Below are 13,173 nucleotides of genomic sequence, written 5' to 3'. Positions count from 1 at the left end.
ATGGCATTCGCCATGTTGAAATATACCAATAAATTGGGAATGCGTGTCTAAAGAGTGAAACTTTATATATAATATGGTAATCTTACGGTGCAAAATAGAAAGTAATTTTTACCACAGTGGAATCCAGATTCCTCAAACTCGGACTACTTCTTGGCTCAGGGAGAGTGCACCGGTTTCATAATAATAATAATAATAATAATAATAATAATAATAATAATAATAATAATAATAATAATAATAATAATAATAATAATAATAATAATAATAATCGGAACGTCATCTTTGGTTTCCTAATGTTCAGTTACAACGGTCACATATTATTCAGGTTAAACATGAATTATCTTTTATCTTTACCTCAAAGACTGATTGCTCTGAAAATGATCATAATAAATCTATAAGTTAGTGAGTATTCCAGAATTCATTCTTGTTCGCTACGAACAACCTACATGGGAGTGAATCCACCAGTCACTCAAAATAGGCATCGTAGATCACTGAGCTCTTTCATTTACGGAGTACACTCCCTATCTCTGAATCAATGTACTTGGAAGTTACAATCAATTGCATCGTCTCGCCCTTGAATAGAGTTCATAGATCTCGATACGATCCTGTTCAGAAATTTCGCTCAGGTACGAATCAGTAAGAGATTCAACTGGACTGAAATTATGCTTTTTGGAGAAAGTTCCTTTTCATGTGGGCCGTAATAAAATTGTGTAAGATTCTGCAATTCCGTGGGGCATATATCAAATACACCAACTCTCAGCATGTTACAAAGATGTGACCACTTTGAGAGGAAGTGGTTGCAGTATGTACCCCAGGTCACTGATCTGCATAAATGCACGGGATCTGAGCTCTTTGAGCAAATAATGGCTCGTTGACAATCGTTGATGTCTCCAATCATTGTCCGCATTAGAAAGATTAAGGTATACTTTAGGAGCAGCTGTGCGCGACTGTACGTGAAGGCAATCGGAATCATTTCATATAATACATCAAATTCCATTTCAGCTCCCGGTGAATACCAGAGTTGTACAGCACCAAATTCACACACCACAGTCGCTTCGCTCTCACAGTTAATTTATTACAAGGGACCTCTCAGGCACAAAGAGTGTCGAACAATCCTCGCATGCAATGCCTATACTTACTGACACAAAAGGTGATCGGCTGAAAATTTGTAAGTTCAAGCATGTTTGAAAGGAAGGAACAGGTTTTAATATATACAGAGATTCATCTAATCTTTGCCAAAAAATACTGCATTTCTAAGCATTTAGAAAGAGTTTAAATGATAAAACATTCGAAACAAATTTCCTTAAAATTTCCTACCTTCGCAAGTTCATTGGCAACGGGTGTATTGGACAAATATATTGTATATGAAATATGTTATTAAGAAGAACTATGCTGTAACACTGAATGAGGTATACATAGTTTGGCACTGTTCCTTCTATATGAGAATAAACTCATTTTCTTGTCAGGACAAGTGCAGTTGCTCAAAGCAGGAATGAGCGCATGGTATTGCGTAAGTTTCCCGCAGATTCAGCTTTCTCAGAAACAGCTGAACCTATAGATATACCAGATATACCATTTTCTAAATTTCCCTTCTGCCCAAACAAATAAATTCTACACACGGACCTTCATCATAACGTACTTTATTCCGCAACAAAAGTATTATTATTATTATTATTATTATTATTATTATTATTATTATTATTATTATTATTATTATTATTATTATTATTATTATTATTGATATTTTAACCAAATTTTAACCGGTTCGCGATGGTGACTGACTCTACATCCAGAGATGTTAAATGTCTCAAAACGATGCGTTTAAAATTCCTTTCATCATGATACACACGAATACATTCTGACTTCAAGACTCACCCGTGAATATACGTTCGGCGAAGTCTGAATGAATAACACAAAATGACTCAGAAATAAGCAGATTTTAACCTTTCTCCGCGAAACAAACATATGATATAACATCTAACATTACATGACCCAGTGGCATCTCGACACACGCAATATAGCTAAATCTCTCCGTAAGTCGTTCACAACGTATAAATGAACTTTAGACCGTGTCACAAATTCCACAAACATGGGCCTAATCCGCCGCACAAGCATCGAATAACGACATCGTTTACTTACAGGGCTACTTTAAATAACTGGGCTTAAGGCACATACCTGAAGAATGCTAATGCCAGCTTCCAGCCGTTATTATTTCAATCGTCCCTTTACTGTACACATTCCTTTTTACATTGGCATTATTTTTATTTCCTCTGTAATTTTCTTGCCTTATAACTAAAAAATTGTAAGAGAACATAAAGAAGAAATTACCCTTAAATCATGCGTAATCGCCCACGGAAACCGAATGTGTATTACACGCCCGCGAACGTTAAACAAATTATTAGCTGTGACTTCTAGGTTACAGTCTTTTCGACTAATGTGGTTTGTTACAGATAGACAGAACATACCATCGTCGTCACAATGCAACAAGTAAAACAGCGTCCTAGCAATAACCTTGTTAATTCACCTACCTCCTTCTTTCTGCATAAAAATGTTGAATACTGGAAATTACTGCCAAAACAGTGTGTAATGTTTCTCCAAATATCACTTTGTCTAATATTTAAACAATGTTTCTCAAAGTCAATTAGCACTCGGTGAAGATTTAGAACACCGCTCAACAATCTAAGTCTGAAACTTATCACCTGAGGTGATTTAACTTTGGGGTGCTTGTAGAACTATCATAAGCGAACATGGACTGTACTCGAAATCTGCCCGTTGAATGATGCTCGCGAGGGAAGCCATTCTCAGACGGGCTTGTCTGCGTTCCCGCCGATTCTGTGGAGTAACAATTTGCAAAACCATCTACGGAGTTCATGGGTTAGAGTGACATTCATAATGTGCGGAACAATTTGCTCTTTAGCAGATTCAACCCACCGTCCTTCGGTTAGCATGATTTTAACGAGAAATTAACAGTTTTTCTCTAGCACTTTTGTATCACTCCTCGCCACGTGAGAACATTTCGAAACTGACTCCACGTGACAAATATATCACAGCACTCCCAAACTTCAAAATGGCGATCGCTACAGACCGATTCCTGACAAAAATAAAAATGCAATTTCCCCGTTTCTGAGGCCTCTAAATGATGGGTTCAGTTGAAACTTAACGTAACGTCTGATACCGTCGGCTTGTGTTTTCCATCAGGCCCAGTTCATTTTGATATACAGTCATAATTAGGATTCGCATATTCCTAAATTAACGTACAATGCTTCCGTGTTGTTTAATTAAAGAAACTGTTCGCTTCCTGACAGGTGCAACGGGTCCAAAGGTGTCTAGCAGCTATATTTAAAAGTATCCTAGCATCAAAATTATGGACATATAACAAAGAAAGGGAAGGAATACTATTTCCCAGAACCCAGTTAAGAAACTAAGTAAACCTACCCTACGTAACCTACATTGCGTTATCTACTGAACACCAACAGCACTATTCAACGCAAAATTTAAAAAAATAATCACTAACCTTGATTACTTCCGAAAAACACCAAACACAAGTTATTAATTACACTAACTTTCTCACTCACACGCCAAATGTTTGTATTATGCTAATTAATAACTACCTTGTCATTACTAAAAACATAATATATTTAGCAGCTGACGGTTCACTAGCGTGTCCAACAATGGAGACTTTCAGGGATCTTATATCATCTGCTGAACATTCTAATCAACTTGTCATATTCCATTCCTCATAGAATTGTTTTTCTATTTTCTTCACTAAAGTTAATCAAAGGGCCTATACAAATACTTGTAAAGGTACACGAAGGGGCGCTAAACACATAGCAGTAGTATGATTTTGCCACGAAAGTTTCAGGAATAGTTTATGTTGAAATCAACCTTACAAAGCAGAGTTTTACCAACCACGCACTTCGAACTAAAACTACGTGTTGTATTATATTACATACCGAATTCCCTGATGTAACTTGTATCACTAGCTTAAATATCAAAGGAGTTCATTTTTCAAATAGTAATCATTTTAAAGCTAATAAATGTGTCTAAACAAAGCGTTATTTACTAAGCCACTCTATATGGCAATGGTAGTCCGACTCGCTGGCTGAATGGTCAGCGTACTGGCCTTCGGTTCAGAGGGTCCCGGGTTCGATTCCCGGCCGGGTCGGGGATTTTAACCTTCATTGGTTAATTCCATTGGCTCGGGGGCTGGGTGTTTGTGCTGTCCCCAACATCCCTGCAACTCACACACCATACTTAACACTATCCTCCACCACAATAACACGCAGTTACCTACACATGGCAGATGCCGCCCACCCTCTTCGGAGGGTCTGCCTTACAAGGGCTGCACCCGGCTAGAAATAGCCACACGAAATTATTATTATTATGGCAATGGTCCGCTTTAAAATTGTTATGAATATAATTTCACATGAAGCCATCAGCACTGAAATATATTTCTAATTTTAACATTTTGACACATGTTGCTTCTCAAGTAGCCGATTTCTAATATTGTCACTGTATAATGTTTCGTGTATGACTGTACATCACTTTTATGAAATTTAACGAAGTGTACATCTCCCTTGCTTATGTCCCCCATACACTTAATTAAAGTCATTTTATGTGCACATGTAACGCAGTACAGCCTTAATTGAATACAGACCCAGAAATCACCACTAATCTTTTGAAAAACTTAGTATGTTGCTAATAAAATCAGAACTATATATTCACAAAGCTGTTTTTAGCAGAACGATGTCTCAAATGTTCCAAAAATATGATTCATTTCTAAACGGTTTAACCAGAGAACATTAAATTTTATAGGTATACTGCTCGCTCTATCGGCGACCATTTTCTGGCCATTCTCCCGACGTGGTTTGCAATCCCCTTCAACATAGTTTCCTTTGACTTCAGTTAGGCCATAACTGGCATGAATGTTCATTTTAAAAAAAATAGTCTTATTATAAACATTTTTTCACAGTTCCATTGTTTCGCTGTCATGGAATCATTACAACAGTCCCATTGCAGCCACTTCGAAGTATCCTCATATAGCTGCTATATTTGTTCACAAATCGTCATATATCGATCATTATATCATATAGGTTTCTTTGAACGTGAATGTGCATTTTCTACTCAGGAAGCTCTTTAAGCTGTTTAGATTAAGTTAGAAATGTCACGTGACTTATCTCTTGCCCTTCTTGCAAACTATATGCCTTTAAACAATTCATACGGAATAGCTCCGTAAGTAGCCTACTAATTGCTCCCACCTTCTACTCTTGGATTTTGTATGTCTGAAGTAGTGTACATGAACTTTAGTCTCATCGGATAGCTTTTAAGGTTAGACGCAAATTTTTATACCCATTTGTTATTCTTGAAGACTGAGTTGCAATACTATTTTTAATTCCAGGAAGGCCACTGCCCAGCGTCCGCTGGTGGAGAGGAGAAATGCTGATTGATTCTCAAGATACAATCAGTGCTTTCCCAAATGTAAAGCACAACCAACTGATAGTTCGCAATTTGGAACGGAGTGACCTGCACGCTGTGTTCACCTGTCAGGCGTCCAACAACAACATCAGTCAGCCTGTGTCCGCCAGCGTCTCCATCGAAATGCATTGTAAGTACCGTACCATATCACCAACTCTTCAGTGTTCTACTGCTTCTAATTTTGTTTTGTCTGGCCCAGGATAAATTATACGGGCAAAGCTCAAAATATTAAGGGGTTGTGGCATTTTGGCTTAGGACGGATAGAAGTCACTGTCAGGTAGGATGTATTGGCGTGGAAGCGGATCCGAGAAATATACACCATCACTGGTTTGCCTGAATAAACGAACAGCAGATCTGCATGAAAATGAACATTTGTTACGTGCGGACGTCTGTGATTTGGCTTTCTCGCGTTGAAAGGAACACACAGTTCAACCGCCAATGAAGTTCATGTTGTAAGTTATGGATGATGTTTTTCAAAACTGCCCATAGGGAGAAGGAGAAATGATACCGTTAAGGGTGGAACTTTACACTTACTAGGCTCGAAGGCTCATCTAGGTCTCTCGCTTCCTCGAATGGAAGTTGATGGACCTGCTCTAGATGAGCCAGAACGTTCAGCGCAACGTAGGGTGTCACCCTCCAATCCATTTCCGTACCTATATGCTGCAATACTGGTACACAAGCTCCTTATCGCCGACACTGGACCGTCTGCCGGCGTGATGAGACGTGGTGCAAATCCTTTTGTTTGGAATTTGCACACGGGAAGAGCATTACTTCTCTCTCATATGAGAAGTATTGATCCATTATTTCTGTTAGTGGTAGTAGCATGTATAGTTGTAGTATTATTAGAATATTGTCAAGGTTTCTTACTCGCTAATACATTTCTACTCTCTCAACTCAAGTAATGCATTCTTACTTCTATAATCAAATACCGGATGTTAATAATAGTAAGAATATTTTATTGCACTAATTGTTCAATTCTCATTTCATTCAAAATATTACTTGTGTATTTTTGTTCTGGACACCTCTTCACAACTTCTTCATGATTTGCCTAGTGTGTTTCAGACAAAAAATATACAGATAATTTGAAGTTGTTATCTGAGTTAATAGTAATTAAGTGACTTTAAGAGGAGCTGGAGCAGGTTCCATATCAACGTTATCGATGTTTGATTTGTAGGCGAAAGCAATATTCAGACTTTTAGCTTCATTTTAAGCTATATTACATGAATAGAACCTAGTTATAAATATGTCAAATTAATTTTAAATAACCAAATGCCTGTGTCATGTAGTAGTACCTTACTTTCGTACTTGCCAGTCCCCTACACGATCTCTGTCCAAGTGATGAGAATTCCGGGTGGGGGCTCGACATTTACAAAGTGACCATTGAAAAGTATGAGCCCAAATCTGTCAGATGCAGTAATGGACACTATTAAACAAATATTCATGGATTTGTAGCAATGGTATCTTGTAGATAAATTATTACACGGTCGGATGCAAAAACCTCAATGGAAGCGTCAGTGATCTAATTTGGCCAAAGCTACAACAGAGGATGTTCTGACACTGATGAACCATTGTATGGTCGAAGGATACATTCATAAATATTAGAACTTATTTTCTGTAAGTTAAACATTTCCCTGAAAAGTGAATATACCAGTTATCACAGCGTAAAGTGCTCCAAAGTAGATTTTTTCCAGTGTTCAGAATGGTGTGGTCAATGATGTGCCTTTGAAAGGAAATGTGGTTCAGGAAGGAGGCTAAGAAACCCAAAGAACGCTGAGAACAGTAAAATTATGGCAGTAAAGAATAGTGTACTGGAATGTGAAGAACCTGGTACTGGTGAACCATTGTATAGTGCAGGGATACATTTATAAATTTTAGAACTCATTTTCTGTAAGTTATAAATTTCCTGAAAATGAATATACTGTAGTCTCACAATATATCGAAGACAGTCAAAACTTAAAGAAGTTACAGAATACGTTCCTGTACCATTTTAAACAGGAATAATTTAGAATATTTTAATTTTTTATGTTTGCGAACAGTTATTATTATTATTATTATTATTATTATTATTATTATTATTATTATTATTATTATTATTATTATTATTATTATTATTATTATTATTATCCTTAAGTTGCGCAATGGTCGAATTTACACAATCCGGTAAGTCGAGAGTATAAATCATGTACAGGAGGGGCACACTGCCCTGAATTACTCCAGAGGTAATTGTAGTTTGGCCTGATTTGGCCCCTTCGTACAAAACACATTGCTTTCGACCCACCAAAAATTACCTCAGTCATGTCAGCAGTTTACCCTGAATGCCGTAGTTGTTAAATTTTAACAGAAGTCTTTGATGTGACACCTAGTCAAAAGCTTTGCTCTAGTCCAGAGTCACACAGTCTATTTGTGAGACATCAGACTGCTCCAAAGAGAACTGCCAGTCATCAATGACTTTCATTAAAAGTGTTGTGAAGGATTTTTCTGGAATGAAGCCGTGCTGGTTTGAGTTCAACAGATTTCTCTCCTTGAGAAAATCCAACACTCATTTAGCAACTAGATTTACCATACATTTACATACCCCTGATATTGTAGAAACTGGGCGGTAATCATCTACATTTTCCTTATCTCCATCTTTGAAAACCTGGACTACGTTGGCTTCTTTCCACTCCACAGGCACAGACCCGGTATTCACTGAATAGATAAAGAGTATGAAAAATTGAAATATTTGAAAAAATATTAAGCACAAAGTTTTACTCCATGAAAGTATGTAAAATTATCACAGGGACAACGTGTAAAAATAACAGTCGTCTATGTTTAACAGGTTCAGAGAAAATTTTCCTTAAATTCGACCAAACTAACAACACTGCAGAGATAACTCCCTCCAGCTCTCCATACAATTATTGACAACGAGTTGAATGGTGATATACTTTTCAGTGCGTAAAGTAAGGTCAGTTCTGCGTTCACGCGTCTAGCTCGAAATACAAGTACTTTACAAAAAGCAAGAACGTCAACTTTCTTACTTCAGATTGAGAAGTTATGAGGATTATTATTCACATACTCGGTACGTTATCAATATTGCCTGCTGCAAGAATCGAGGGAAATGACATGCTTGGCCAAGGTTTAACATAGAAATATACCTGCTTATTATGCGTTAAAAGAGGTAGGTGAACTTCAGGCACACGTTCGTCCTAGGGAAGCTAAAATGGACTGTATCGACAAGATGAGATCAAAGGTCTTTCATAGTGCTAAGACACTACTTTGAGTAATTATTATTACTTACCATCCTCAAATCTGCACGAAGTAATCCTCACCAAAACTAGAAAGAGTTGCAAGGACAGACTGGAGATAGTTTCTGAAACAATAAAATTGTTTTCTGGAAGGTATTAAGAAAAGTAAAAATGCAAGACACGAAATACTGCACTGGGACTCAATAAAAACAAAAACGGCTGCTGAAACATCAGTAGTTTTATGGTAGTTACTAGATATTGTTTCATGAGATACTCAAAATTGAAATATGAAATAATTATTCAGGTTCATACCATGCTATAGTCTCATATTTTTTTCAAACATTAATCGGTTTCAGGGTTCTTGCTTAGGATACATACGTCATACATGCTCTTACAAGGGTGAGTGGAGGGTTATTTGGTGTATTTAAGACAGCTAAGATCAAAGAGAAAAATTCAAGTCAGTTCCCATTTAATTCATTCCCATATCTCCTTACGAAGCCCATCTTCAGACCTAAAACAAAAATTTGTCTCATAGTTGGCTCTTTGGTAGAATGGTCAGGGTTGATGCCATCAGTTCATTGGGAACTGAATCCAATTTCCTATTAGGTCGTCAAATTTATCGTGTCTAGTTATGGGGGACAAGTTATACCAAAATTTAGGAAAAAAGTAATTTTTCTTGTTAATGAATTTTTTAACCTTTGGTAATTTCCCCTTCAAATGGTTTACAGATTGTGTTAACATCTCAAATGGAAGTGTTTATAATTAAAATTTTGTACCAGAATCATACGCTCCATGCACTTAAGTGTGTGACTTGTACGGTGAATTTTATCGTGTCTGGTTAAGGGGGCAAGTTATATCAAAATTTATGAAAAACGTAATTTTTCTTGTTAATGAATTTTTAACCCTTGGTAAGTTTATTGTTTAGAATATAGTCAACATTTTCCTAGCATTCCTTAAATATAGGGACTTGAAACTTCTGATTTTTTACATTGCTGTCGTATACATACAGAAATGGTATTTTGGTAATAAGTCACCAGATTCTGAGAACACGATCCTTATGTGTTGCATCATCTAACATTGTGATCACATGGTATTACGCGTACCCTAATACCAATCATCATAGAAATGTGCATTAGTGATTACATCCTTCTACACAACATAGGCACCAGTAAGGGTATTCGTCCGTAAAACTGGGCCAGGCCCACATTTACGACACAACGTCCACCCGCGACCCCACTAATGAGTAGAAGCGGCAGAAGGAAAAGAAGGAAAGGTCTCATCGCTGAACATATACTTATCATAAAACATATTTCTTGAATATTATGAAAGAGTGTGAACATATACTTTTAACTGGTCGTACTGTACATAAGTTTTAGAAGTTATTTTATAACGTGTGTACGATAGACTGTAAAAGTTTCCACATTCTGAGCGTTAACAAGACGATATAGTACCCGAAGGTATCCAATTACGTAACTTTGCTTGCACTTGTATCTAGAAGCAGATATAGATTTAACACAGTTTGTTGATACAAATGTTATCAAATTAAGGCATGAATTTCTCATACCTATAAGAGGAAATGGTAAAGAAACGGAAAACTGTCCTTTAATATTCCAAACTCTCGCTAAAAACAATACTCCGGCACGTTGCCGAACATTGGGGTAAATTTTCATTCATTGGAAGGGTGTGAAGGAGTGGAACAGCTTACCAGGGGTAGTGTTTGATCCTTTTCCAAAATCTGTACAGATATTCAAGAAGAGAATAAACAGCAACAGAGAAAATAAATGAAATGTTAGAGGGCATTCGACCAGTGCAGGTTAATGTAAATAAAAAATGTGTGTGAATAAATTAATTCCATCCCCTGATCTAAGGAGTTTGGACAACCGAAGTAGGGGAATGCCTGTAGGGGTGAAGTACAGTGGGGACTTCGAGGGCCCTGGGACCGCTACGGTAGCCGTGAAGGCCCTTCAGTAAGTCTGAAAAGTGGTGGCAAAAGGGGCTCTGGTTATGACGCAGCAGGTCGTTATGCTACTTAGGTTCCAGAATGGGTAAAAAAAGTAAACAAATGCAATGTAAATTTTAATCTTATACCAGTTGTATAGTATCATTTGAAGTAATTCCACATACCGTAAATCAGTTGACTATATTTGTAAGTAGTACAGGAGATATTATAAGTAGAATTTTGTAAACAATATAAATTTATTAAGGATGAGCTGTGTGTTTAAAAGAAAAATTGTTAGCATAGATTGTATAATATTGTATTTTGGAAAAATATTCTTCTCTTGTTAATTTAATATCTAGTGCTTGACAATAATGTATTTTAGTGTACCATTTGCCACCGAGGTAGACACCTCATTTGCAAATAAAGAGATTTTGATGTCTGATATTTCCAAATGCTCAGTTTCGAGAGTTCGTTTATGACCTTTAAAGTACTACAATATCGACTACGACTTGCTTCACTACACTATTTTTATTCCAGCAAATTCATATATTATGACTATTGGCATATTGACTGGTAAATGTTACTCTCAAATGATTTGAGTGAACAATGGTAACACTGCGGAGTATATTACGAGATTACAAACCAGCATTTACTTTGAATTTTAATTAATTCAGTTATCCTATTCATCGCTCTTGCAAACTGACCGGCATGTCACACACAAACGCTGCTAATGTCACCAAATATCCGCACCCAATTAAGGCCTGTGATAATATGAACGACCTATAAATGGCGCGTGCATTGTCGGTCAATATTGTGAGATGAAAGACTAGAGCCTCGTGTCCAGCATTTAGATAACACACTTTTAATGGAATCACCAGCTTATATAATGGGAATAAAGTATCATACCCTTCTCATATCGCGTTGTAATGTAGAATAATACATAAAACAGGAGGTAGAGCCCTAGCTAGCATTGTGTAGTTTTCACGCCTGACCCCTATTCTTTATCTTTAAAAGTTGAAGGAAACGTAGTCTATACACTTGTATTCACATCTGAAACTGCGTGGATGTGATCGATTCTATAGAACAGCTGATTAGGCATTTGTCTCCTGTTCAAAGGTATGATAGATCGAATCCCGGCAGCTGTTGTTAATATTTTAGTATTTAAGAACTTCTGATTGCAGGAGACTCTCAGTAGGTTAACAAAATCACCCAACGTCTCCTGAAACCCTCTGCAATTACTATTATTATTATTGTAATAATAATAATAATAATAATAATAATAATAATAATAATAATAATAATAATAATAATAATAATAATTGCTGTTGTTGTTCAGGAATGGCCAACTAAGTACCATGACATTCGACGTGTCTTATTAACAGCATGCATTGTTGTTTGCCCAGTAATTTTGTATTCTCTGGCTATGCTGACCCTGTCTCTCCTTCGTCTGAAAGGCGCCTGTCGTCTTGCGGGCCGGCATGTCTGAGAACCTCTTTAGTCTTGACCAGTCTGTGATGTCATTTCCAGCTTCTGCAGGTCTTTTATCAGTTCCGATAACCACGGTGTCCTAATCAGCCTCTTCCTTCGCTACGTCAGCCTGGTGGGGTTAACCCTCGAGGTAAGTCCGGAGAAGGTCAGACATATCTTCCTAACCACGTCTATGATCTTTTCCGTGAAACTATTTAAGTCTCTTGATTGTGCCACCTCCTGCAATCGCTCTCTTCCTTGACTGATCCCAGTATCTTCCTCTTCTTGACGTCCAGTTTGTCAGTTTGGCCTCACCTGTTGTGGAAAGTTATTATTATATTCATCTTAAGCTGAGTAATTTTTGGTTCGGCTTCCTGGATGGTCACATAATTGTTAGTGAACTATGAGAAATGGGATAGTGACCTAGTGAGTCGTCATGAGAGTCGGGATATCAGTAAATGTGGTTTAGGGCGGGAAGTATCTGAAGTATCTGGAACACAATCAATCAATCAATCAATCAATCAATCAATCAATCAATCAATCAATCAATCAATCAATCAATCAATCAATCAATCAATCAATCAATCAATCAATCAATCAATCAATCAATCAATCAATCAATCAATCAATCAATCAATCAGTCAATCAATCAATCAATCAATCAATCAATCAATCACCACTAATCCGCATTAAGGGCTGTCACCCAGGTGGCACATTCCTTATAAACAGTTTGGCTAGACTTCTCTTAAAGATTTCAAACAATTGGAATTTATTGAAAATCTACTGAGGTAATCCCCAATTCCCCTTCCTATTAGCGAATATTTGCCCCCATTTCTCTTCCTGAATTCAAATTTTATGTTCGTATTGTGTCCTTTCTTGATTTTGAAAACTCCTTTCAGTCTTATTTCATGCTATCTCTCTACAGCTCGGAATATACCACTTAGCTGAGCAGCTCGTCTCATTACTCAGCAGTTTGGCCAGACAAATGTTTGCAATATTTTCCCTTGTTCTTCTTTCTTTTAAAATCTCAATCTATGAACTACCGGGATTCGAATCTCTACTTTAGCA

General features: G+C 37.0%; 1 protein-coding gene across 1 annotated transcript in view; it reads left to right on the top strand.

The window, feature by feature from the left end:
* The window catches only part of LOC136863558 (nephrin), a 1,173,968-nt gene that overhangs the window by 511,373 nt on the left and 649,422 nt on the right, over positions 1 to 13,173 (top strand). Inside the window, exon 4 of the mRNA XM_068225991.1 lies at positions 5,399 to 5,605. Coding sequence (XP_068082092.1) covers positions 5,399 to 5,605 — 207 coding nt within the window. The remainder of the gene's footprint in view (positions 1 to 5,398; positions 5,606 to 13,173) is intronic.

Source organism: Anabrus simplex, chromosome 2 (assembly GCF_040414725.1).
Source record: "Anabrus simplex isolate iqAnaSimp1 chromosome 2, ASM4041472v1, whole genome shotgun sequence".
NCBI lineage: Eukaryota > Metazoa > Arthropoda > Insecta > Orthoptera > Tettigoniidae > Anabrus > Anabrus simplex.
The sequence above is the reverse complement of the archived record's forward strand: the minus strand, read 5'-3'. Positions and strand labels throughout refer to the sequence as shown.